At 47.4% G+C, this 27,908-nt stretch overlaps 1 protein-coding gene across 8 annotated transcripts; it reads right to left on the reverse strand.

The window, feature by feature from the left end:
* On the reverse strand, positions 1–27,407 carry lrrfip1b (leucine rich repeat (in FLII) interacting protein 1b). 8 transcript variants are annotated; one of them, XM_085794256.1, is made up of 20 exons: positions 27,231–27,407; positions 21,326–21,412; positions 17,034–17,051; positions 16,736–16,783; positions 15,477–15,521; positions 15,121–15,171; positions 14,075–14,119; positions 13,795–13,872; positions 13,554–13,589; positions 12,737–12,862; positions 12,480–12,650; positions 11,973–12,065; positions 11,742–11,834; positions 11,106–11,198; positions 10,755–10,902; positions 2,163–2,212; positions 1,511–1,667; positions 1,191–1,270; positions 986–1,090; positions 1–367 (listed from the first exon to the last, which is right to left on the reverse strand). In XM_085794256.1, exons 1-20 carry the CDS (start codon positions 27,318–27,320, stop codon positions 254–256), a joined length of 1,728 nt encoding a protein of 575 aa, XP_085650382.1. In that variant the 5' UTR covers positions 27,321–27,407; the 3' UTR covers positions 1–253. The 8 variants fall into 8 exon arrangements, with proteins under 8 accessions (XP_085650382.1, XP_085650329.1, XP_085650336.1 ...); XM_085794203.1 differs by lacking the exons at positions 1–367; positions 986–1,090; positions 1,191–1,270; positions 1,511–1,667; positions 2,163–2,212 and adding an exon at positions 8,916–10,461; XM_085794210.1 differs by lacking the exons at positions 1–367; positions 986–1,090; positions 1,191–1,270; ... (1 more) ...; positions 2,163–2,212; positions 17,034–17,051 and adding an exon at positions 8,916–10,461.
* Between the last annotated feature and the right edge of the window lie 501 nt (positions 27,408–27,908).

The raw sequence follows: 27,908 nt of genomic DNA on the forward strand, positions 1-27,908 counted from the left end.
TACACTCGGCTCCGCCCCCTTCACACGGTCGACCAATCCTGAGCGTCGAGGAGATGTGATGTCACAGACAGACGAGTGCTGATGAGGCCAATGTAGCGTTTGTTCCTCCACGCCTGGACGGCCAGGTGGGCGGGGCTTAACCTCCACCTCCAGCTACACCGAGGGATATTTACATTCAGGTGCAGGTTAACTCCACCCGCCCGCCGCCGCCACCGCCGCGTAGCGTGAATCAAGCGCCTCCACAGCCGTGATGTCAGAGGTCCGAGGTCGCTGGTGGGCGGAGCTTCGCCTTCATCTTCTCCAGACGTTTGGTCAGATGACCGTTACTGAGCTCCAGCTCGTCCACGCGGTCCAGAGCCGCGCGCAGCTGGAGGGACAGAGGACAGGTGAGGACAGGTGAGACAGGTGAGACAGGTGAGACAGGTGAGACAGGTAGAGACAGAGACAGGTGAGACAGGTAGAGACAGGTGAGAGACAGAGACAGGTGAGACAGGTAGAGACAGAGACAGGTGAGACAGGTAGAGACAGAGACAGGTGAGACAGGTGAGAGACAGTTGAGACAGGTAGAGACAGGTGAGACAGGTGAGGACAGGTAGAGACAGGTGAGACAGGTAGAGACAGGTGAGACAGGTGAGAGACAGGTAGAGACAGACAGGTAGAGACAGGTGAGACAGGTAGAGACAGACAGGTAGAGACAGGTGAGACACAGGTAGAGACAGGTGAGACAGACAGGTAGAGACAGGTGAGACAGACAGGTAGAGACAGGTGAGACAGACAGGTAGGGACAGGTAGAGACAGAGAGGTAAAGACAGGTGAGACAGACAGGTAGAGACAGGTGAGACAGGTATAGACAGGTGAGACAGGTAGAGACAGGTGAGACAGGTAGAGACAAGTGAGACAGGTAGAGACAGGTGAGACAGACAGGTAGAGACAGGTGAGACAGACAGGTGAGGACAGGTGAAGCCTGATTGGCCGAGAGCTTCACCTCTCTCTGCAGCTTCCTCTTCTCCACCTTCAGTTCGTCCTCCATCTGCTCCGACTTCTCCGACGCTGACTTGTAGCGACTCACCTGAGCCTCCAGGCGGACAACCTGAGGACACGAGGGACAGGTGAGGACAGTTCGTATCCTAGCAACAGGTCGTCGTGTCTCGATACTCGTAGATCTTTGATGTAAGTAATAAAAATGTTACGTTTTGCTCCAAAGAAACGACTTCCTGTTCAGACTTGACCAGCTGGAACTTCAGCTCACTGATCTGTCTGTTGGCTTCTCCTGGAGGAGGAGGAGGAGGAGGAGAAAGGAGGAGGAGGAGGAGGAGGAGAGGAGAGGAGGAGAGGGGGGGAGGAGGAGGAGGAGGAGGAGGAGGAGGAGGAGGAGGAGGAGGAGGAGGAGGAGGGGAAGAGGAGGAGGAGGAGGAGAGAGGAGGAGGAGACAACAGAGAATGATTGACACTTGTTCATTGGTCACATGATGAAGAGGAGGTAAAACAAAGATGTGAGGAGGAGGTCTCACTCTGCAGCTCCAGCAGTGACTCCTCCCCCGTCCCGTTCTCCAGTCCTGACTCCTCCTCCTGCTCCTCCTGCTCCTGCTGCTCCTCTGCAGCCTGCAGTCCGTCAGCCCTGCTCCTCCTCCTCCTCCTCTGGTCTAGTTGAGACCGCAGCAGCCGCACCTGCACATAGATAGATACATAAATAGATATAATAAGAAGACTAGATGACTCACTAGTGACACGGCGTAGCCACACGGCGGCCATCTTGGTAAGGTCAACTCTCTCCCTCAGAGCATTAAGCCTCTGCTGCATCTTCTGCTATAACGACCACAACTTGCTCAGTTTCTGTCCCATTTCCAAACGGTTTGTGATGCAGCAACTTAAAATCACGGATCATTTTAATCATGTATTTAAAAAAAAATAAAAGTAACATTATAGTGACATTATGCAAATAGTTAAAGTAATAGCTACATACTGATTTATATTTCACAGAGTTATGAATAGTCTTTTTTTACTGCACTGTAACTGCAGAGTCAGAGCAATTGCCCTTCCCAATATGGCCGACTGTGAGCTACATCTGCGTGTAGTCCGATCCACCCCCTTGACAGCACAGGTGAGAGGGGGCGGAGTCAGAGAGGGTGTGTGTGTGTGTGTGTGTGTGTGTGTGTGTGTCACCTGCTCCTGTAAACTCTGTCTCTCTTCCAGCAGTTTGTTGAGACGCAGCTCTGAAACACAGGGAGGAGGAGACAAAAACCTAATTTTACATGTTTAGATTGTTTGTTAAATGAAGCCTCTAACACCCTGATGTACAGCCACATCGCTCGGTCTCTATCTGGACGACCTGTCGCGGCGAGGTCCCGCCCCTACACGCTTCTTATTGGTTGAAAAGTTCTTGCTGCTTCCTGCTGACAAGCTCGTTAGCAAAGAGAGGAGAACATGAGGGAACTGCATAGAACAAATCGCCTTGTTGTTTACAACTACTTCCTGGTAGAAAACCAGCATAAGAACAATAGTGACGGGTGAGAGTTTCGCTATATATATATATTTAATTTTTCATGTTACTATATCGCCATTTAGACTAATCTGATGTTTGTTAAGTCTATAAAACCAATGATTGGACAAACATTACTATTTATGTGTGCACATTTTTGTAATTAGTCATGGTTATCATAGATTAGCTGGGCTAACGGTTAGCTGCCTGTTTAACTTTAATAACTCAGTGACTCAATAAACGGTCCATGAAAAAACATTTTCTCCAGCAGATATCTGAGTTACAACATGACTGAGCTAACTGGAGTAGTTTCATGTCATGTCCGACAACGGGAGGGTTTTAACAGCTGACGTCCTGGTGTTAGCTTAGCTGCTGATGTTAGCTTTGCTACTGCCGTTAGCTTAGCTACCGCCGTTATCTGTCCCTGTCAGCTGCTGCAGCCACTGATGCTTTCTAGACACTGTGATTCCCCCAAACTGAATAAATACCACACATAGCAACACAAAACACACACACAGAAATAGTAATGTTTCTTCAATCATTTCAGATTTGTCTAAACGGTGATAGGGCGTGAAAAATATGATATATAGCTAAACTCTCGTTCGTTACTATTGATCTCATTCAAATTACGTACCCCTCCTTGAACCGCCACCTTACCGTGGTTTGAGCACCCGAATGATCCTAGGAGCTATGTTGTCCGGGGCTTAATGCCCCTGGTAGGGTCTCCCAAGGCAAACAGGTCCTAGGTGACAGGTCAGACTAAGAGCGGTTCCAAGCCCCTATGAAGAAGAAAACATCAAGGAAGTGTACTTCGCCCGGACTGGCGTTACCGGGGGGCCCACCCTGGAGCCAGGCCTGGGGTCGGGGCTCGCAGGCGAGCGTCTGGTGGCCGGGTCTTGGCCCATGGGACCCGGCCGGGCGTGGCCCGAACGAGCGACGTGGGCCCGCCTTTCCGTAGGCTCACCACCCACGGGAGGGTTCAGAAGGGGCCGGTGCCGTGTGATTTGGGTGGCAGCCGTGGGTGGGGGCCCCGGCGACCCAATCCCCGGACAATGACTCTGGCTTTAGGGACATGGAATGTCACCTCGCTGGGGGGGAAAGAGCCTGAGCTCGTGCGGGAGGCTGAGAGGTATCGGCTAGAGATAGTCGGGCTCACCTCCACGCACAGCCTGGGCTCTGGAACCCAACTCCTTGAGAGAGGTTGGACTCTCTTCCACTCTGGAGTTGCCCATGGTGAGAGGCGGCGAGCTGGTGTGGGCTTGCTCATAGCTCCCCAGCTCAGCCGCCATGTGTTGGAGTTCTCCCCACTTAACGAGAGGGTCGCTTCCCTGCGCCTTCGGGTCGGGGATAGGTCTCTCACTGTCGTTTCGGCCTACGGGCCGAACGGCAGTGCAGAGTACCTGGCCTTCCTGGGGGCCCTGGGAGGGGTGCTGGAAAGTGCCCCAACTGGGGACTCCATCGTTCTGTTGGGGGACTTCAACGCTCACATGGGCAGCGACAGTGTTACCTGGAGAGGTGTGATTGGGAGGAACAGCCTCCCCGATCTAAACCCGAGTGGTGTTTTGTTATTGGACTTCTGTGCTAGCCACAGTCTGTCCATAACGAACACCATGTTCGAGCATAAGGGTGTCCATCAGTGCACGTGGCACCAGGACACCCTAGGCCGGAGGTCAATGATCGACTTTGTAGTCGTGTCATCTGACCTCCGGCCGTATGTCTTGGACACTCGGGTGAAGAGAGGGGGTGAGCTGTCAACTGATCACCACCTGATGCTGAGTTGGATCCGCTGGCAGGGGAAGAAGCTGGTCAGACCTGGAAGACCCAAGCGTATCGTGGGAACATCTGTCAGAATCCCCTGTCAGGGAGGTCTTCAACACCCACCTCCGGGAGAGCTTTGACCGGATTCCGAGGGAGGCCAGAGACATTGAGTCCGAATGGACCTTGTTCTCCACTTCCATTGTTGACGCGGCCGTCCGGAGCTGTGGCCGTCAGGGACTCCCGAGGCAGCTGACGGGTACCGGCAGGCCAAGCGGACGGCAGCCCGGCAGGTCACGGAAGCAAAAACTCGGGTCTGGGAAAAGTTCGGGGAGGCCATGGAGGAGGACTACCGGTCAGCCTCGAGGAAATTCTGGCAAACCATCCGGCGCCTCAGGAGGGGGAAGCAGTGCTCCGCCAACACTGTTTATAGTGGAGGAGGGGAGCTGTTGACCTCGACTGGGGATATCGTCGGGCGGTGGAAGGAGTCGAGGATCTCCTCAATCTCACTGACACGCCTTCCGTCGAGGAAGCAGAGGCTGAGGATTCAGAGGTTGATTCATTCATCACCCAAGCTGAAGTCACTGAGGTAGTCCGGAAGCTCCTCAGTGGCAAGGTCCGGAAGCTCCTCAGTGGCAAGGCACCGGGGGTGGATGAAATCCGCCCTGAGTACCTCAAGTCTCTGGATGTTGCGGGGCTGTCGTGGCTGACACGCCTCTGCAGCATCGCGTGGCAGTCGGGGACAGTGCCTCTGGACTGGCAGACCGGGGTGGTGGTCCCTCTCTTCAAAAAGGGGGGCCGGAGGGTGTGTTCCAACTACCGGGGGATCACACTCCTCAGCCTCCCGGGGAAAGTCTATTCCAGGGTGCTGGAGAGGAGAATTCGGCCGATAATCGAACCTCGGATTCAGGAGGAAAAATGCGGTTTTCGTCCTGGCCGTGGAACGCTGGACCAGCTCTACACCCTCCGCAGGGTGCTCGAGGGCGCATGGTAGTTTGCCCAACCAGTTCAGCTTTCGACCGCGTCCCACGTGGCATCCTGTGGGAGGTGCTCCGAGAGTATGGGGTCGGAGGCCCTCTGCTGAGGGCTGTACAGTCCCTGTATGACCGGAGCAGGAGCTTGGTTCGCATCGCCGGCAGTAAGTCAGACCTGTTCCCAGTGCGTGTTGGACTCCGGCAGGGCTTCCCTTTGTCACCGGTTCTGTTCATTATTTTTATGGACAGAATTTCTAGGTGCAGCCAAGGGCCGGAGGGGGTACGGTTCGGGAGCCACTTGATTTCATCTCTGCTTTTTGCAGATGATGTGGTCTTGTTGGCTCCCTCGAGCCAGGACCTTCAGCATGCACTGGGGCGGTTTGCAGCCGAGTGTGAAGCAGCTGGGATGAGAATCAGCACCTCTAAGTCCGAGGCCATGGTTCTTGACCGGAAAAAGGTGGCTTGCACCCTCCAGGTTGGGGGAGAGTTCCTGCCTCAGGTGGAGGAGTTTAAGTATCTTGGGGTCTTGTTCACGAGTGAGGGGAGAATGGAGCGCGAGATCGACAGGCGGATCGGTGCAGCGGCCGCAGTAATGCGGTCATTGTATCGGTCCGTCGTGGTGAAGAAGGAGCTGAGCCGAAAGGCAAAGCTCTCGATTTACCGGTCGATCTACGTTCCCACCCTCACCTATGGTCATGAACTCTGGGTCATGACCGAAAGAACTGGATCCCGGATACAAGCGGCCGAAATGAGTTTCCTCCGCAGGGTGGCGGGGCGCTCCCTTAGAGATAGGGTGAGGAGCTCGGAGTAGAGCCGCTGCTCCTCCACATCGAGAGGAGCCAGCTGAGGTGGCTCGGGCACCTGTATAAGATGCCCCCTGGACGCCTCCCTCGTGAGGTGTTCCGGGCATGTCCCACCGGAAGGAGGCCCCGAGGAAGACCCAGGACACGCTGGAGTGACTACGTCACTCGGCTGGCCTGGGAACGCCTTGGGGTCCCCCCGGAAGAGCTGGAGGAAGTGTCCGGGGAGAGGGAAGTCTGGGGATCCCTGCTCCTACTGCTGCCCCCGTGACCCGACTCCGGATAATGCGGCGGACAATGGATGGATGGATTGAAATTACGTGCTGGTTTTCTACCCGGAAGTGGAATGTAAACAACAAGGAGATTCGGTCTATTGCAGATGTGAAAAACAGCAAAGCGGCAGGAATCTAAAAAATAGCGCCAGAAGTTTGTTTTGCATCCCTCGATCATTTGATTGGTTTGGATTGTGAACCAATAGAATATACATACCATATCTTTAAATCTACTGTTATGGCGTGGTGCCATGAGTCAGAGAACACGTTCAGCTTCAATCCTGACGTCATGTGTTTGTGTTTTATGTTAAATATCAGAGGCCAGGCTCCGGACAGGACGGAGTCTCCGCCGCCGTTCTGACGATTCAAGCTTCCCCATCAGATAACACTACTTTATGGTTTTTACCTCTGTACATCAAATAAAAGTATAAAGTGTTTTCTTCTCTCATGAGTCTCAGGTACAAAGTCTAATGACATTTATTTCAGCGTATTTTGATCCAGTCCAATAACATCCTATCTAATAATGCTCCTGCTAGCTCCACTATGCATTCATGTAAAACCACTGATCCAACTAAAAGCCAACAGAAGGATTTGAAGGAAGTGAAGATGTTGCCAAAGTTTAGAGAAAAGTTAAGTGTTTCTCTCACCAAGCAGTAGAAATGTGCAATTGTTGTTCTGTAGCGCCCCCCCCCATGGTGGTTTTATGAATAGAACCATATTTATCTATCACAAGCCTTTGACCCAGAAACGCTGCGTTCAGTTGCAGTCAGAACTCAGAAAGATCTGAATCAGAGAAGTGCAACAGAACCACCTTGAACTCAGGACTCAGGAGTTCAGGGTCATTCGATTGCACTTCTCTGGTCAGAATTACGTCGAAGCAAAATGGCATCGCACTTTCTCCTCAACGTTTACTGTCATGTGTCGTCGGATTTAACATTTGTGTTACTAAAATTGTAGAATTACTTTTTTTTATTTTTTTATTTAAAAGGGACAATACACATTAATGAACATTCGTACGTGTGCACAAATGTAAATGCGTCAGAGTTAGCAACTTGCTAATTTGCATCCGTAGTCCCTTGGCAGGTAACACACAAACAAACAGAAATGCACAAGAATTATACAGTGGTTCACAATCATATACACATTCATACCTATACATAAAGTGCATGTGATCTGTATCTGTAAGTGCCTGGTATAAAGTGCCAGTTTCTAAAGTGCAAGTGCAAATTTAAATAGGTAAAGTGCAAGTCTAAATGGATGGATCCAGAATGTGATGGCCCGTACCCGCCGCCTGGGGTGGACCAAGACATTGGAGACTACAGTAGCAGCAGTTATATAAGTGCCATTCACACACATACTTACAGAGATAAATCGCAATATAGAAAAATAAGACAAATGCAGTGCATGCATACATACGTATATGTAGGCATGCACTGCACAACAACAAGAAAACCAGACGAATGACCACACAAAAAAACAAGTCAAGTGCAGCGCACGCATACATACGTATATGTAGGCGCGCACTGCACAACAAAACAAAAATCATGACAGCCAAAAGTATAGAGTAAGGCGGACGGACACCGAGCACGGCGCATGTGTCGTGCTCCGCGAAGGTCCCGCCTAGTCATGATTACAGACTTGGTTTGTTTTAAGCCAGTTTTTGAGGTGGACCTTGAAAGTGTTATAAGTGGTGCGTTCCCTTATTGTGCACGGTACATTATTCCAAATATTACAACCCTTAACCGATAGAACGGATTGACCAAAAGTTGTGCGTCTGAGAGGTACCTCGCAGTCTCCTCTGGCGGTGGCTCTGGTGGTTCTGCCACTGGTAACTTTACATTTTATATATTCTTTCAACGGAGGAGGTGCAAGTCCATTGAGTGTTTTATCAACAGCACAAGCATACTTAAAAACTTTAAAATTTTCGAAACTTAAGAGGTTGTGTTTCTCAAGGATATGACAATGGTGAAAGGAGATTGGTTTTCTGTCAAAAATTTTTAGTGCCCTTTTATATAATGATTCTATTGGTTTGACTATGGTTACCCCAGTGAGGGACCAGTTAGTAAAACAATATTCAATAATGGAAAAAATCATTGCATGCAAAAACATTCTAGCTGCATCTACTGTCAGCGATGGCCTGATCTGTTTAAAGTTAAATAAATTAAATTTGATTGTTTTGGAGATCTTTTTAACATGATTTTTGAAAGTAAGAGATGAGTCAAGAATGACTCCAGGTACTTGAATTCTTTTACCAGCTCAAGTTCCTCCCCTCTCAGAAATACAATTTTTGTGCATATTTCATAGAAGACGCTGTATCTCCACTTCTAAAAAACAAGCAGGTATTAGATGTAAACTTGGGATGTCTCAGGAACAACGGCAGGTAGAGATAAACGGTTTGTCTCCGTTGGACGCATAAAGTTTCACCTTTCAAACGAGCCGTAGTTTGTGTCCATAGCTGTAACATAGAAAACGCTACAGATCTATAGAAACCGTCAACACCGGTCTAAATGGAACCAGGTTGAAGTTAATGAGGATCAATAATATTATCAATGACATCAATGAACACGTCTCATACAAACAGTGACGTCGTCTCATGTTTTTATTGACACAACTTTATTGACACTGATTGAAAAACACGTCTCTACTAATAATCAATAATCGCTGATCGGCTCTCACTCTATGAGATCCTGCACTCTGGTTTATGCCCCGCCCCCTTCCTGTTGGCCATGCCCACTCTGACGCTGCCCGTCGCCCTGACAACGGCCTTGGCAGCCGGCCGGCGCCCGTCCTCATCCTCGTCCTCGTCCTCGTCGGCCTCCTCGCAGCTGTCCACGTTCTCCACGTCCTCCAGCGTCCGTATCCGTAGCGACGCCTGTATCCACGGCGACGGCGCCCCATCCTCCGGGCACAGCAGCGTCAGCTCTGGGGCGACCAGCATGGTGATGTCATCAAGGATCCGCCGCGCCTGAGACCGGCGACCGCGTCGGGAAACGACCTCATCGCTGATGTCACTGCTGTCGTCCTGGTCCGGTTCCGATCCGGGTCCAAGTCCTGATTCGGATCCGGATCCGGGTTCTGGTTCTGGTTCGGCGAAGTAGGACTCGACAAAGACAAAGTCTTGCGAGGCTCCGCCCACATCGGCGGTTCCTTCTGGACCCGGCGGCTCCGTGAGGTTCTGGACGTCACATCTGGACCCGGACGAGACCAGAACCACCTGGGACGTCTGTTGCTGTGGCGACGGGGCGACCGCCGTCTCCAGGGCGACCGCCGTCTCCAGGGCGACCGCCGTCTCCATAGAGACCGTGTCCTCCAGAGAAGGTTTGGTCTCTGGTGTCTCCTCGACCCGGTCCGTCAGAGGAGGATCTGGTCCTGGAACCGAACCAGAACCAGAACCAGGTCCAAGTCCAGGTCCGGGTCTCCAGACCTCAGGCACCAGACTCTGGTCCTGGTCCTGGTCCTGGTCCTGGTTCTGGTTCTGGTTCTGGTTCTGGATCAGACCTCTGATGACGACCTGGACCAGGTTTTCCAGCCCGGTCCAGATCTCGCCGCGGCGCCGACAGACACACGGCGGTCCTGGCGGTTCTTCTACTTCCTGGTTCTTCTGCTTCCTGTCGTCCTCGCGGCTGCTTGCTGTTTCCACGGCGACGGCCATCGCCTCCGCCCCGGTCGGTCGGTTTGGACCTTTGATCTGATTGGTTCCTGGTTCTTCCTGGTTCTGGTCTGAGCTCTGACTTCCTGTCTGTGGTTTCTGTTTCTCCAGCGTCGCGGCGGTCTGTCGCTTGCTCGCCGCCGTCGCCGCCATCTTGTAGTCTAAGAGTAGCTCTCTGATTGGCCGAGGGGGAACCAGCCTGGACCGGACGACTCTGTCAGTTTGAGTTCTGAAGGTTCTGTCATTGGCGGCGGCGGCAGTCTGTGGCCCCGCCCCCTCGGAGCTCCGCCCCCTCCGGCCTTTAAAAGCCACATCCTCCACCGTTACTATAGCGACCGTGGTTGGTTTGGTTTCGCCGCTCGGACGTCTCCTGATTGGTTTGTCTCCGGGACGTTTCTCCGTCCTGTCCGGCGTTGAGGCTCCGCCCCCTTTTGCTTTGCCCCGCCCCCTTCCTGCCGTTAAAGTGGTGGGAACGTTCAGAGACGATGAAGAGCGGTGGGAAACCGCCGCAGCACGCCGCCCGTCGACTCGCCCTGAAAAACCACGAAGAAGACGTTGGAGGACCGAGGTCACAGGTCAGCGACCGATCAGACAGAGAGGATGATGGGAAATTAACGGCAGGCGACTCAACGACAGCGAATCACAGCGACGGAGACAGGAAGTCGATTTCAGGACGACACGTGCACTCGCCATCGATCGCCATGCGGTTAGTCGGAGGTTAGAGACGACCGATCAGAAATCACAGCTTTGATTGATTGATTGATTGATTGATTGATTGATTGATTGATTGATTGATTGATTGATTGGCGGTTGCGGCGCCGCTTACCCAGCATGCTCTCCCTGCCGCCGCCTCGCTGCCGCTCCTCGGCCAATCGGGAGTCAGACTCGACGCTGACATCGCCGTCTGCCAGGCCCCGCCCCGTCTCCCCATTGGTGGTGACGTCATCAGGCGTCGCCACGACGACGCCGTGTTTCTGTTGGAGAGAAAACCATCAGGTGGCTGACGACAGGAGGTCAAAGGTTAAAGGTCGCGACCTCCAACCTCCTGTCGCCAGAGAGGAGACGACGCTGGTTCAGAAACGAGCTGAACTTTTTGATGATCGATGACATCACACTGATGACATCACAGTGGTGACATCATACAGGTCGATGACATCACAGGAAGTCCCTCTCTGACCTTCAGTGAATCGCGGAGTCGCATCACTTCCTCTCTGAGTCGATCTCGCTCCAAGAGAACGAGGTCGGAGATTTCCCTCTGTCGCTCTAATGCCTGGGGGGGGGGGGGGGGAAGGAAGTAACAAAGGAAGGAAGGAAGGAAGAAAGGAGGAAGTAACAAAGGCAGGAGAGAAGGAAGGAAGGAAAAGAGGAAGAAAATAAGGAGGGAAGGAAGTAACAAAGGATTTAAAGAATGAAGGAAGGAAGGAAGGAAGGAAATAAAGGAGGAAAGGAAGGAAGGAAATAACAAAGGAGGAAAGGAAGGAAATAAGGAAGGCAGGAAGTAACAGAGGCAGGAAGGAAGGAAGGAAGGAAGGAAGGAAGGAAGGAAGGAAGAAACAAAAGAAGGAAGGAAGGAAGGAAGGAAGGAACAAAGGAAGGAAGGAAGAAAGGAAAGAAGGAAGGAAGGAAGTGACAAAGGAAGGAATGAAAGAAGAAAGGAAGGAACAAAGGAAGGAAAGGAAGTAACAAAGGAAGGAAGGAAAGAAGAAAGGAAGTAACAAAGGAAGGAAGGAAGGAAGGAAGGAAGGAAGAAGCAAAGCGTTAGTGGCGTTAGTGGAGGAGGGAGTGGTGTTTGATCAGCTGATGGGCGTCGTACCGCGATCTTCTTCTCCTTCCACGCCAGCGCCTCCTGCAGGTCGGACACCTCCTGACAGTAGCTGCTGCTCTGCAGCCGCAGCGTAGACACTTCCTGTCGCCGCCGCCGCCGCCACCACGAGGCGTTCAGGGAGCGCAGGACACAGCAGCGTTAGAGGGTTAGTAGACAGAGAGAGAGAGTGTGTGTGTGTGTGTGTGTGTGTGTGGTTGTGTGTGTGTGTGTGAGACTGACCGTCAGCAGCTCCTCCGTGTGTCTCAGAGTTTCCTTCATCTCTTTGAACTGGAACTGAAGAACGCCGTGAGACTGGCGCTCACGCTGCAGCACCTGCACACGCACACACACACACACACACACACACAGTCATTTCTATCATTTCTTGTGAAATATTGATCACATATCGATGTAATCAATGCTGCTCTTATTGTGAAGGTGAAACATATTGTTTATAATCGCTGCTCTTATTGTGAAGGTGAGACTCATATTGATTATAATCTCTGCTCTTATTGTGAAGGTGAAACATATAGATTATAATCGCTGCTCTTATTGTGAAGGTGAGACATATAGATTATAATCTCTGCTCTTATTGTGAAGGTGAAACATATAGATTATAATCTCTGCTCTTATTGTGAAGGTGAGACTCATATTGATTATAATCTCTGCTCTTATTGTGAAGGTGAGACATATAGATTATAATAGCTGCTCTTATTGTGAAGGTGAGGCGTGTGCGTGCGCTGTGACCTTGGTGGTGTCGTCATGGTGACGGCGAGCCTCCCACAGCGCCTCCTCCATGGCGCCCAGCTCCTCCCTCAGCGTGTCCACCTGGTACATCAGAGTCGACTTGTCGTTGTGCAGCTGCGCGTTAGAAACCATCGCTTTACGGTAGCGGTCCTCCGCCTCCGCCAGGGAGTCCTGTAACCATGGGGACAGCCTGGTGGTTACTACGGTTACCCTGGCCATCGCCTTATCTATTGATAACGAGTCTGATCGACAGGAACCTTGATGTCTCTGATCGACGCCTCCGTTTCCACGGAGAACGACGTGTCACAGCTTCCTCGCCGAGAAGAAGCTCCGCCCAGAGACGCCAAGGTGGCGGCGGAGAGAGTGGAGGCCGTTCTGGAGCCCTGAGGAGGAGGAGAGGAGGAGGAGGAGGAGGAGGAGGAGAGGAGGAGTAGAGAAGGAGGAGGAGAGGAGGGAGAGGAGAGGAAGAGGAGGAGGAGAGGAGGAGGAGGAGCAGGAGGAGAGAAGGAGAGAAGGAGGAGGAGAGGAGGAAGAGGAGAGAAGGAGAGAAGGAGGAGGAGGAGGAGAGGAGGAAGAGGAGAAGAGGAGGAGGAGAGGAGGAGAGGAGGAGGAGGGGAGGAGAGGAGAGGAGGAGGAAGAGGAGGAGGAGCAGGAGGAGGAGAGGAGGAAGACGAGAGGAAGAGGAGAAGAGGAGGAGAGGAGGAGGAGGAGAGGAGGAGGAGGAGAAAGAGGAGGAGGAGCAGGAGGAGAGGAGGAGGAGAGGAGGAGGTTTAAACTGGTCTGAACAGGTCTAAACTGGTCTGAACTAGTTAAAACTGGTTTAAACCGGTCTGAACAGGTCTGAACTGGTCTAAACTGGTCTGAACAGGTCTGAACAGGTCTAAACTGGTTTAAACTGGTCTGAACAGGTCTAAACTGGTTTAAACTGGCCTGAACTGGTCTGAACAGGTCTAAACTGGTTTAAACTGGTCTGAACTGGTTTAAACTAGTTTAAACTGGTCTGAACCGGTTTAAACTGGTCTGAACTAGTTTAAACTGGTCTGAACCCGTTTCATCTGGTCTTGGTGAACTCACCTTATCCAGGAAGTCTCGGTCTGGTCTCTCCTCCACCTGGACACACAAACACACACACACACACACACACACACACACACACACACACACACACACACATTACTGTTGATGGGCTGCTCTGTTGCCATGGAGACCCTGCTAACAGACACTAACAGTGGGGGCGGGGCTGACAGCTTCAAACAAACTTTATCGACAGGAGGACAGAGACTGAGACGGAGACGGAGACAGAGACGGAGCTCACCACGGGGCTGGCCCGAGCTGAACTGGCCCGGGACGAGGTTCTGGATCCGGAGCCCAGGAACCCGCTGTAGTCTGACGGCTGAAACAGAACCAGATCAATACATGGACTCATTGATGAGGTGAAAACTCCGAAACAGAAACACGTTTTATTCACTAACGATCAATAACGATCAGCTACGGCTCAACTATTGATCCTCTATCAATCAGCTACTGACTAGTGAGTATTGATCACAGGACGACACCAACAACAACAACGACAGGAAGTGATGTCGTAGACCGACCCTGGAGCTGGGAGAGCGAGGAACCTCAGAGAACCTGAGGGATGGCTACACACACACACACACACACACACACACACACACACACACACACACACACACACTAATCAATAATCCAACTTGTCTCAGTGTTTAATGTTTAACTTTCAGCTTCAGTCGACTCTGCCTGTTATTGATTATTGATCAGCTGATCAGTCTGAGCTGATCTTTGTCCTGCTTGGTCCTCACACACTGAAGCTCAGACATGACATCACAGTGACATCATCACAGTGTGACATCATGGTGTGACATCACATCATGTCACACCTGTCATACTGTTTGACCAGCTGGACACAAGCCTCTTCTGTACAAGTAGTTTATCATCAGGCTGTGAAAGTACTGGACAAGAAGCCAAATGCTCATCATCATTGTCACAGCATCTCAAATGACAATCTACTGAGCTGGGACAACTTCGTTAACTTCAAAGATGCCTGTCTCACTTATAAGATCCTGCATGGCTTGGCTCCTCCCCCCTTGGTGCTTTTATAACACAGAAAACATCCACTGACAGACTGTGTAGTTCCAGACAGAAGGAGTGCTTTTGGCCAGGCAGCCTTCTCGGTGAGAGCTACTCACACCTGGAAAACTCTTCCAGTGCAGCTCAGGGAGTATGACACTGATCTTTCTTTTAAAAGAAATTTAAAACTATGGTTGACAGACGGTCAAGTATGTGACCATCTGCTCTGAAACTGTAATGTATGTATTTTATTGTATGCACTGTAATATATTGTATTGTATACTATGTATTTTATAAGTAGGCATAGTACTGTTTTGTTTTTGTGTTTTTTTTTTAATGCATTTAATTATTGTAGAGCTCAAGTCACCTGCCCCAGAGACTACGGTTGAAAATTAGCCAACTTGGCTAAACCGGCATGTTTACAGAAATGTTTATGTGCATTGTCTCTGTAGATTTAAACCAATAAACTAAACTAAACAGTGTGACATCACGGTGTGACATCACTGTGTGACATCACGATGTGACATCACAGTGACATCACAGTGCGACTCACCCTGAGGCTTCCTCTGCTGCCGACGGACATCCGCTCCTCATCGTCTGACATCTGAAACACAGACACATCAGAACCAGAACAAGGACCAGGTCCAGAACTAGAACCAGAACCTGAACCAGAGCCAGATCCAGAAATCTTCAGCTCGTTCATTAGACTGAATTAGAATGAGCGGTTGCCATGGCAAAACCCTGTGGTCACCGTGGTAACTGCAGGTGTGTGAGACAGGTTTTTTTTTTGCACGGAGCTGACTGTCAGCATTTCACTGCATGTATGTGACAAATAAACACTCAACTGAACTGAACAGGTGAGGGGAGGGGAGGTAAACAGGAAGTAAACAGGAAGTAGGAGGTACAGACCGAGGCGTGTCTCCGCGAGTGTCGAGAGTAGCGCTCGCTGTCCTCCTGAAAGGCCACGAAGAAGAAAAGACAGGAAGTGGTCAGAAGAGAACCCAAGAAGAAGAAGAACAAAGGAAGCCTGGCAGTCAGAGAGCAGGGAGTAAACAAGCAGCAAGCAGGCAGTAAACAGGAAGTAAACAAGCAGTAAACGTGCCATAGATATACAGTATATACTGACTAGATGCCTTCTGCTTCACAGCGTACGTCAACACGGCGGCCATCTTGGTCAGGGGTTTCTGACCATAGACATAATATACGTCTGACCAGCAGTCAGACCTGTCAGACCCTGTAGAACTAATGTCAGTGTGTGTATGCATGTGGGTGTGTGTCTGAGTATGTAAGTGTATGTTTAATACATTTTAAAAAATTATAAAAATGTTTGTATCATAAATATCTGTCTGACATTTATAATAAACCAAATGTCTTGAGAATCGGTTGATTATGAGTTATGGTGATGTTAATGGTTGATAAACCTCTAATGCAGGAAGTAGACACGGCTTCCCCCTGACCAAGATGGCTGCCGTGTTGACGCATTCCACTCAGTAGAGCTGCCTGGGAACGCAGCATCTAGTCAGTATATAGTATATATATCTATGTAAACGACGTGCAATAAACAGAAAGTGAATACGCAGCAAGCAGGCAGTAAACAGTTGATAAACAGTCAATAAATAAATAGTCAGTAAATAAACATTATAGTGCGTAACTTCTACGTGTCTGTAAATCTCCGTTTCACCCAAACTGCTACAAGAGGAGATGATACAACGCTGATGAAGCCGTTCGGCTCCTCTAACACCTCACCGTATTTTTCAGTATTTGTTGAGGTTTGCCATGTTGAGGTGGCGGCCGTATCGTTGTAATAACGCAGAAATCCTCTAGGGGGCGGTAGAAGTTACGCACTATAGCTTTAAAGGGACAGTCAGTATAAACAGGGGGCTGCAGCCAGACGAGCGTTAATCCGTCTGTTAATCCCAGTGTGAGTCTGTCTGAGCTCACAACAACACACACTGACACACAACAACAACAACAACAACAACGGCAACGACACATGGGAACCTCCCGTCTCCTCATGTCGTCACGGTTACGGTGTCTGAGCCTCATGTTGTACTCTAACTGGTCTTAAACTGGGTCAGACGTTTGATTGTGTTGTTATGGAGGCTACAGTGACAACAACGGTGGAGGCAGAAGGTTGCCATGGTAACACAGCTGCTACAGAGTCCTACCATCCACTGCTCAATGTGACCCCACTTATTATCCAGACCATAATACTTCTGCAGGGGGGGAGGGGGAGGGGTTAGAGGAAAGAGCAGAGTGAAAAGACAGAATCCGTTTGTTTTGATGTTCAGGGTGAAGCGGTGGCGGCGGCGAGGGGGCGGAGCTTAACCCACCAGGTGACATGATGTCATAGTGTCACCGATGACATCATGTCACCTGGAGACTGACTCCGCCCCCTCGCCGCCACCGCAGGATTTAAGGTGGAACGGACGAGTTAGTGAGTTAGTGAGTGAGTTAATTAGTTACCTTGTGGCTGTGGAACAGCTACAGGAGGAGGAGGAGGAGGAGGAGAGGAGGAGGAGGAGGAGAAACAGGAGGAGGAGAAGGGGGGACAGGAGACAGGAGGAGGAGAGACAAGAGACAGGAGGAGGAGGAGGAGGAGGAGGAGAGACAGGAAACAGGAGGAGGAGGAGGAGAAACGGGAGTAAGGAGGAGAGACAGGAGAAGGAGGAGAAGAGACAGGAGGAGGAGGAGGAGAGATAGGAGGAGAAACGGGAGGAGGAAGAGGAGAAACGGGACAGGAGGAGAAGAGACATAAACAGTCAACCTGAAGCTTGTTCTGTTTCTTTTCAACATGTTTCACATCATAAACCGACTCATCATCATTTCAGCAGCTTTTAACATGTGACTAATAAATAACTTTATTTAAACAAACACTGTTGTTGAGTCGGTTGTTAATAAAGAGTTTGAATCAGATGTTAACAGTTTAAACAACCACCTATAAAGTCAGTTGTTACTAAAAAGAGTTTAAATGAAGATATTCTAAATACATGTTAACAAAGTCAGTTGCGTTAAAGTAGCCGAAGTGCTGTTAACAGCAGCAGTTTAAATAAAGATATTTTAAATAAATAAAGAGTTAGAATAGAACAGAATAGAATGCCTTTATTTGTCATTATACTCTCTGTATAACGAGCAGTGCAGTTTAAATCAGAGCAACAGTTTAAATAAAAAAAATGTTAGCAAAGTCAGTTGTTAATAAAGAGCGTTTAAATCAGAGCCGTTCATAGCAATAGTTTAAATAAAGATATTTTAAATCAGGGGTCTCAAACTCCCGGCCCGGGGGCCACATCCGGCCCGCGGCCCCCCTACATCCGACCCACGTCTTGACGTGAAAAGTAAAGGCTGTCAAAGTTAACGAATGCTTTTAACGGCACTATTTTTTTAAATGCGCGATTAATGCGCTAACCTCGGGCCGCTCCGAAGTTTGGGGAAACAGAGAAGCTGCTTCTCCAGACGTGACCACAGGTAGGCACTAGAGAACTTGTTCTTCTTGTCACCAAACGAGGCTGCTCTCTCTCTGACAGCTGATTTTTAAATACTAGGCCTACCATGAAAATGGTATTTGGAAAGCATAAGAAACGTCCAGGGGTCTCATTTATAACCGTTGCGTACGCACAAAACGGGGCTGAAAGTGGCGTACGTGACTTTTCACGCCAAGGTTGTGATCTATAAAAAACAAACTTGACGGGAGAATGTGCGCAGCCCTAAGCAAACTCTGAGCCATGCGTACGCATGGTTTGGAGGAAAAGGGGAATTGGCGACACAGACGGTGTGGTGGTGAACTGAAGTCAGACTGAAGAAATGTAGAGTGAGAAGAACGATTATGTTTTTATTATCGGCCGTCACACATTTAATTTCAACCCGTATGCGTTAGATCCATGTTGCCACGGTGATTTAATTCAACAGCGCCCTTATTTTGCATCGGACTGGTGTTTCAGAAACATCTTCTTAGAATCTAACTTAAAATTCAAAATCAAAATCCCTTCAATCACCACCATCTCTCCGTCATATTGTCCACTCCCAGAGCGCAGGAGGAGGAGAGGAGGCGCGGCTGCATGGGATAAATACATGATGTAAATAACTATATGTTCCTATGATACTGTGTGAACATATGATCGAGAGTCAATTAAATCTCAAACCCTGGGAAAAAAATCCAGTAATCGTTCGCACAATTGTTACATTCTGTTTTCTTGCTATCAAGAGAAGTGTCATGTTTGATCATTCCTCAGAATGTAACTGATTCCGCTAATTATTCAAAGTTTTATCGATCAGTCTAATTACTGTAAATGTATGAATACAGCGGTGAGCCCCGTGCGTAATTCTGCACCACGGCACCGCGGGAGGAGAAAGGAGGGAGAGGGAGACCATGATGAATGGTTAATAACTCGTTTCAGATTAGAACTGTTGTCATTGTTGTAACTATGTGCCGAACCGGGTCCAGCATTTGAGAGGGCAGCGTACCAAAACAACACCGCGTGCGCTCCGTGCCGCTGACGCCGTTAACAGCTGCAGCAACACGTCACGTCGCCACTTTCACATCTGCAGCTAATTCACAACACCGACAGAACAAGAGCACGTCAGGCTCATTGACATGCAGATCACATTCATGTGGTGGTTTGCATTGACCATCTAGGGTTAAAACAGGGCGTGTACAGGGCGGAACGTGAAGCGGATTCAGCTGCGCACACTTGTAGGAACTCTGTGATTTATAAAGGGAGGTTTGCTTGCAAGTGTGCGTACGCAGGGTTTTATAAGTCTGAATATTTACTGGCGCACGCAAAACTTGGCTTTTGGGCGTACGTACACTTTTAGTAACGATCCCACGCACAGTTTTATAAATGAGACCCCTGATCTGGATGTTTCTTATGCTTTCCATTCATCTTGCTGGTATTTCAAGCAAAAAAGAAAAATACTATGTGATTAACTCAGGAAATTAAAGGATTAAAAATTGTAATCGTTTGACAGCCCTAATTATCATACAATATTTGAAAATAAACCCCCGATTTTTTTTATACTCGTCTTGAAAACTTTAGTGGCCCCCCACTGAGATGACAGTGCCAGCAGTGGCCCCCAGCTCATTTGAGTTTGAGACCCCTGTTTTAAATAAATGTTAACAAAGTCAGTTGTTAATAAAGAGAATTTTTAAATAAACGTTAACAAAGTGAGTTGTTAATAAAGAGAGTTTAAATAAACGTTAACAAAGAGAGTTGTTAATAAAGAGAGTTTAAATAAACGTTAACAAAGAGAGTTATTAATAAAGAGAGTTTAAATAAATGTTAACAAAGTGAGTTGTTAATAAAGGGAGTTTAAATAAACGTTAACAAAGTGAGTTGTTAATAAAGAGAGTTTTTAAATAAACGTTAAAGTGAGTTGTTAATAAAGAGAGTTTTTAAATAAACGTTAACAAAGTGAGTTGTTAATAAAGAGAGTTTTTAAATAAACGTTAACAAAGTGAGTTGTTAATAAAGAGAGTAAATGTTAACAGAGTCAGTTGTTAATAAAGAGAGTTTTTAAATAAACGTTAACAAAGTGAGTTGTTAATAAAGAGACTTTTTAAATAAACGTTAACAAAGTGAGTTGTTAATAAAGAGAGTTTAAATAAACGTTAACAAAGAGAGTTGTTAATAAAGAGAGTTTAAATAAACGTTAACAAAGAGAGTTATTAATAAAGAGAGTTTAAATAAATGTTAACAAAGTGAGTTGTTAATAAAGGGAGTTTAAATAAACGTTAACAAAGTGAGTTGTTAATAAAGAGAGTTTTTAAATAAACGTTAAAGTGAGTTGTTAATAAAGAGAGTTTTTAAATAAACGTTAACAAAGTGAGTTGTTAATAAAGAGAGTTTTTAAATAAACGTTAAAGTGAGTTGTTAATAAAGAGAGTTTTTAAATAAACGTTAACAAAGTGAGTTGTTAATAAAGAGAGTTTTTAAATAAACGTTAACAAAGTGAGTTGTTAATAAAGAGAGTTTAAGTAAATGTTAACAGAGTCAGTTGTTAATAAAGAGAGTTTTTAAATAAACGTTAACAAAGTGAGTTGTTAATAAAGAGACTTTAAATAAATGTTAACAAAGTCAGTTTTACAGTATGTAGTATAAAGAGAGTATACAGTATACAGTATGTAGTATAAAGAGAGTTTAAATAAATGTTAATGAAGTGAGTTGTTAATAAAGAGAGTTTAAATAAACGTTAACAAAGTTAGTTGTTAGTTGTTAGTTGTTACAGCGCCAGTTTAAATAAAGTTACCGTCATCGGGTCCAGCAGCAGCAGCTCAGAGCGTCAACACAGAGTCTGATGATCAAAGCTGATTCACTGTTAGATCGCTCTCTGACCTTTGACCCTGAGCTGCTCTCTGCTGGACTACAACTCCCATGGTGCAGCTTTCTGACCTTTGACCCTGAGCTGCTCTCTGCTGGACTACAACTCCCATGGTGCAACGAGAGAGAAGCCAGGAAGTCCTGCTGACTCTTTCAGAATAAAAGCCCACTGGAGCTGCTCTCTGCTGGACTACAACTCCCATGATGCCACGAGAGAGAAGCCAGGAAGTCCTGCGGGCTCTTTCAGAATAAAAGCTCACTGGAGCTGCTCTCTGCTGGACTACAACTCCCATGGTGCAGCGAGAGAGAAGCCAGGAAGTCCTGCTGGCTCTTTCAGAATAAAAGCCCACTGGAGCTGCTCTCTGCTGGACTACAACTCCCATGGTGCAGCAAGAGAGAAGCCAGGAAGTCCTGCTGACTCTTTCAGAATAAAAGCCCACTGACCTCCTTCTGCTGTCGCTCCAGCTCCTTCATCCTGATCTCTCGGGCCTCGGCCCGCGCCGCGCGCTTCGCCGCCAGCCGCGCCTCCGCCTGCAGACCAATCAGCACCAGTTATCTGTCATCAATAGTGTCCATGTGTCGTCTCAAACATCAACGTTGATAAAAAAATAAACGTTTCTGATCAAACTGATTGATGACATCATCAATCGACTCAGTGACGTCATCACGGATCATTGGTTCAGCTGATCAAAGGCTGGATTAGAAACCACATACTACTACTACCATAGACATATAAAGAGTAGACGCCGCATCGAACGCTGGACCTATTGGCGCTGACGAGCGGTGGGGCCGCCATCTTGGACCGGTCTACCGCTCCACTCAGTGTATCTGTTTGGTAGGTGCAATTGATAGTTTCACTAGTGTCAGTGCATTTAATCAATAACTTACTGAACATGATCCCGCCTATTACACGGCGTACGAGTGAAATAATTCATTTGAAACATAATTTTGATCAAAATACTACTTTTATCGATTTATAAATGTTATAATTTAGCACATCTGCATGTCTGGTCTCCTCTCCGCTGTGTTGCTGAGCCTCCTCCCATTTGTTTTCAACAAAGCCTTTTATAATCAATAACTGGATCGATGGATTATCACATATATGTTACAATGTGTGTAGTCTTATCTGTCATAAACCAGATATTATAGGTCTGGGGCGTGTTTGTGTCGCGGACTACAGGCTCTGATCTGATCAGCAGGTTTGGTTTTCAGCCAGGATGTGGAAGGAGCCTCTACTCTCTCTGTAACAGGTTACAAGTCATTTATCTAACATCACTATTAGGGCTGCCACAAACGATTATTTTGATAGTCGACTAGTCACCGACTATTTTTTTCGATTAGTCGACTAATCGGATCATACGTAAATTGAATGCAAAACATACAGATTATTGCACCAGCATGCAGCTGCTCTTATATACCATCATTAGCTTTCAGCTTGAAGTGTTTAAGGTGAATGCTAACTAAAAATAAAGACAATTAAGATGATAGTTCATTAAACATTTAATGAAATATGCAGCTTTAACTGTAGCATAAAGTGCAAACAGCTGAGTAAAATAAGGATAAGGCACTGGCCTAAACAACACCAAAATAAATACTTAAGGTTTTTTAGGTTTTTCTTTCCTTCATTTGTCTCTGGCATTAAACATAGCTACATTTAAATAAAATGAGGTAGACACCTGAAACTAAGGAATTATTCACAATAATAAAGTTTTGGTAGGCTTGTCATTCAAATATAACTTGCTCAGTCAGTGTAAATAATAGTCGTTCTGTTAAAAAAAAAATCGAATAGTTTATAAGACAATCGTCTTGTCTGAAAAAAATTAAATGTTCCCTTTTTACTGTCACAGAGGGAGAAACATGGAAAGACTCAACAGAAAGTTCTGTGTGAAACTCTGTCAAATGAAAACAAGTGAAACTGAGCTGCAGCTCAAACTCTGCAAGGTGCAGACTGTGATGAGAAGCTACCGGAAAATATTGACGTAGTTTTACGCCGGGAGAGAAGACTTGCTCGTTAAGATGAGCGCTCATTACGTGACCAGGACGCTGTGACCGGACGCGGTAACGTTCCAATATAAGTCCGCGGTTTTATTTTTAAATGACGAACGGCTGTTTTTCAGTCCGTGATTTAAAACGATGGAGCGGCGGTACCGCTGCTAGTAGCGCTTCTCATTTAAAACGACAGACGAGAGAGAGAGAGAGGAGAGAGGGAGAGAGGGTGAGGAGCGGTGGTGGCGGCGGCGGCGGGGGGGGGGTTACACCGGTGCCGCTTGATGAGGGACAAGACAGGTAGAGAGAGAAAAGAGAGAGACCACCTATGTGTACTGAGTGAGTGAGTGAGTGCATGTGTGTGTGTGATGCGCGGCTGCAGCGGCGGGTGCGTGTGTGGAAGGTGCGGCAGCAGTTTTGAGAGAAAAACAAAAAAAACCCCCAAAAAAACAACGACGCATCGACTATTAAATTAGTTGTCGACGATTTTAATAGTCGACGTAGTCGTGACTAGTCGACTAATCGTGGCAGCCCTAATCACTATTAGTCCCAAGCTTTTTACTGAAGGTCAAAATGAAACATAAGGTAAATATCCTGCATAGTTTCTCTATTCTGTGCTGCGCTGATCAGAGCGGCGTCCCTAGCAACGGTCTGTTACACTTGACAACCATTCATTATACAGAAATAAATGTCTATGGAAATAACAGCCCGTAGAGAGCAGCAACTGATCAGAGAGCAGCATTCCTGTAATGAATAAATATATAGAGATAAAAGCTATATGTTAGAGAAAATAAAAATATATATAAACCAGAGAATCAATTCATATCAGGTCAGAGAGAGAGAGGGAGGAGAGAGAATAAATAAATAAATATTCGATTCACAAAATACAACCAATAGTAATGTTCAATCTTATTAGTGAAAAGTAATCCCCAGAGCAGCTGTTTTCCATGGTTTTCTGCTGATTAGAACAGAAATAATATGCTGCACAGTGCTCTGCATCCTGTTACTTCTGCTGCTCGACTGAGTAGAATGACCGGTTCAAGATGGCGGCCGCATTTCTCGCGGCGCAGCGTTCGATGCGGCGTCTACTCTTTATATGTCTATGACTACTACTGCTACTACTGCTACTGCCTAGTGGTTTGGCCTGAATGTAGTATGTAGTATACAGTATGTAATATACTATGTAGTATGTAGTATACAGTATGTAGTATACGATGTAGTATGTAGTATACAGTATGTAGTATACTATGTAGTATGTAGTATACAGTATGTAGTATGTAGTATACAGTATGTAGTATACTATGTAGTATGTAGTATACAGTATGTAGTATGTAGTATACTATGTAGTATACAGTATACAGTATGCAGTATGTAGTATGTAGTATACAGTATGTAGTATACAGTATGTGGTATAGTAGTATACAGTACTAACGCAGTACAGTAGTAGTAGTAGTACAGTAGTATGCAGCCCATGACTCTGACAACAACAAACCCTGGCTGTTTTCGAAACCGCATACTACCGTACTGCCAGCCTACTACATACTGCGTTAGTATATACTGTATACTACATACTGAATGTAGTATTAAGTCTGCTACTTCAGCAGACCGACACTGGCTGTATTCGAAACCGCATACTATACTGCTAGTACGTACTGATTTGGCCAAAATGTAGTATGTAGTATGCAGTATGCGAACAAAAGCAAAATCTGCAGTATGTGAAAAGTTCCCGGATGTCGTACTGATTCGGAAAATATCTCCAGTATGCATCTGACCAGTCTACATCGCCTACTGTATCCCACAATGCAATGCTCCCCTGACGTCTAACCGTAACCAGAGCGTAACCAAAGACGGTAGTGTAGCCGTGTACCGTAACTATAGTTTAATAAAATAAAACTTAATGCAGACTGATCGGTTCATTGTAAAATATGTATTTATTTTTTGTAAATGTGGTGATTTCTGTACATAACGTTAGGCTCCAGAGCCCCGAGGCAGCGCTGCTTACACACAAGAAGCTTACTTTACATTCAAACAAACTAATGCTACTGCCACAATTGAGATTTCATCAATGAGACCGACATTTATCTCCTTAAAATAATTTAACCAGCCGGTGGTAAACCTTTAAAAACCTACGGGTAAGTTAATTAGCGACCGTTTTCTCCTCCGGAATGACGTCGTAGTGCTGGCCGGCCGAGCAGCTCTGCAGACCGGCTGCTGCCTCTGTGATGTCCCGGTCGCTGCGGAGCTTCACTTCTCCGAAAAACATCGGAGCAAACTTTTAAACAGCCGTCATTTGGATAAACTGGCCGTATATTTGGGGTCTTAACAGTTACTTTCTCGCATGAAAAAAATATTAAAACTTAATAAAGTTACATAATTACAGCGCTAGAGCGAGAAATAAAACAGCTTTTAGCCTGTTTACAGCTACTGCTACCGGTTGCCGTGAAATGCATTCTGGGAAACTCGTATACTGCATACTGCGATGATAACGGCGTCGGTCTGCTCAAGTAGCAGACTGAATCCCACATTCAGTATGCAGTATACAGTACATATAACGCAGTATGTAGTAGGCAGTACGGTAGTATGCGGTTTCGAAAACAGCCACTGTTCACACCGCAGTAACAGTATACAAGTTTCCCAGAATGCATTTCGTGGCAACCGGCAGCGGTAGCTGTAAAACAGGAGAAAAGCTGTTTTATTTCCCGCTCTAGCGCTGTTATTATGGAACTTTATTAAGTTTTAATATTGTTTCATGTGAGAAAGTAACTGTTTAGATCCCAAATATACGGCCAGTTTATCCAAACGACGGCTGTTTAGAAGTTTTCTCCGATGTTTTTCAGAGAAGTGAAGCTCTGCAGCGACCGGGACATCACAGAGACAGCAGCCGGTCTGCAGAGCTGCTCGGCCGGCCAACCTTCGTCATCATCCCGGGGGAGAAAACCATCACGAATTAACTTACCCACAGGTTTTTAGAGGTTAAATTATTTTTAGGAAATAAATGTTGGTCTCATTGATGAAACACCTGTATCAGTAGCATTAATTAGTCTGAATGTAAAGTGAAGCTTCCTGTGTGTATTGGACAGAAGAGCATTAAGCTATATAACATAGTTACGGTACACGGCAAAGATACTTCACTACTCTAAACCGTCTTTGGTTACGGTTAGACGTCAGGGGCGCATTGCATTGTGGGATACAGGACACAATGTAGACTGGTCAGATACTGGAGATATTTTCCGAATCACTACGACATCCGGGAATTTTTCACATACTGCAGATTTTGCTTTTGTTTACATACTGCATAGTACTGCATTTTGGCCAAATCAGTACGTACTAGCAGTATAGTATGGGGTTTTGAATACAGCCACTCTGACCACCACGCCCTTGTCGCCATGGCAAGAACACTCCCTGACACCTGACTCGCGCCGACCCGTCAGGCTGTGATCCAAGGTTGTTTGTTTGTAAACATGTAAACAAACTGTACATTTATATGTGTGTGTGTGTGTGTGTGTGTGTGTGTGTACGTTCTACACACTGACACACACACACAGACAGATGATGCACAGATCTGGGCAGATTAATGTTTGTGCTGCTGAGGATTAAAAAATGGAGGTCACACACACACACACACACACACACACACTGACACACCCAGTGTAGGCATGTGTGTGTGTGTGTGTGTGTGTGTGAGGCTGGACCGGTCCGACCAGGTGTGTGTCTCTCTCTCTCTCTCTCCACCTGAGCTCCCGTCACCACAGCGACGGAGCTGCATCAACCAATAGGAACATCTGTGCAGAGTAGACCAAGGACAGCGACAGGATGATGACGTCACCGTGACGTCACTTCCTGTCCCGGTCGGTCTCTCTGTCACTGCAGAAGAAGCAGAAGCGCCACATTCCAGAGCCGGTGAATGTAGGTCAAAGACGACGACAACAAAGAGGCTCTGTCCCGCTGCGGCCTTCATCACCATGACGACCACCATGACGACCACCACCATCATCATCATTATTATCTTTATCTTTATAATCATTATTATTGGTGACGTCACTGATGTTTAATCAGCTGATTCAGTTCAATGTGACTTTTCCTTCAACTTTTATTGTTAAAGTCCAGAAATAAACTTTGTCTGTTCATCCATTCAGTCTGAATATCAATCTTTAACCATGTGTTATTGATTATTGATTAATGATCCCCTCCCCCAACCCCCCCCCCCCCTGCCTCCGGCCGTGTCAGGGTCCGGTGAGGTCCAACCCCCCCCCCCCGGTTTGTTCCGCAGTGACCGCCGGACCTTCATGTCTCATTCAACCCGTTTAAATAAATAAAACCAATAATTGATCAGTGACGTCAGTATCGATGAGCGGCTCCTCACCTCGCGGGCGATCTGCTGCAGCGCGTCGTCCTCCGCCGACAGCTTCTCCTGGTTGGGAATCCGCTTCCTGCCCGGTCCCTGGGTGCCCATGGCTCTGGGAATCGAACCTGGTCCGACCGACCGAACGACTGTCCGACACGTGCGGGATCAAACGTCAGAGGCGAGATAAATCAAAACAAACCACCGGGATTAATCCTGGATGTGTCTCCTCCTCCTCCTGCTCCTCCCTCTGGTTATCCTGGTCTTCCCGGTTTTCCCGGTTCTCCCGTCGCCACCGGAGGAACCGGAGCCTGTTGCCGTCTCCAGGCGCCGCAGCGTCGGTCACAGCTCCGGTGAAGCTCCGGTAACTAAGCTCGTTAATCCGCCATTGTCTCTGTCGGTGAAGCTGCAGCAGAGCGGAAGTTGTTTTTACCGGGAGGTCCGTGAAGTAACCACGGTCACGGCGTCAGGTGAGAGGCAGGTGTCCGTGAACACATCACACAGGACGGACTGCAGTGAGGAGGAGGAGGAGGAGGAGGAGGAGGATGCGCTTGGGGTCAAGTCGCACATCTATACACGGACAGGAAGTTCAGGTTTTCAAAATAAAATTTATCCTGCAAAAAAAAAAAACATTAGAAAGATTTAAACTCGATATTGATTAGGCCTACTCCTGTGATTTCTGTGGTTTATTTGATGAAT

Source organism: Trachurus japonicus, chromosome 2, assembly GCF_045865225.1.
Source record: "Trachurus japonicus isolate A0001 chromosome 2, Traja_1.0".
NCBI lineage: Eukaryota > Metazoa > Chordata > Actinopteri > Carangiformes > Carangidae > Trachurus > Trachurus japonicus.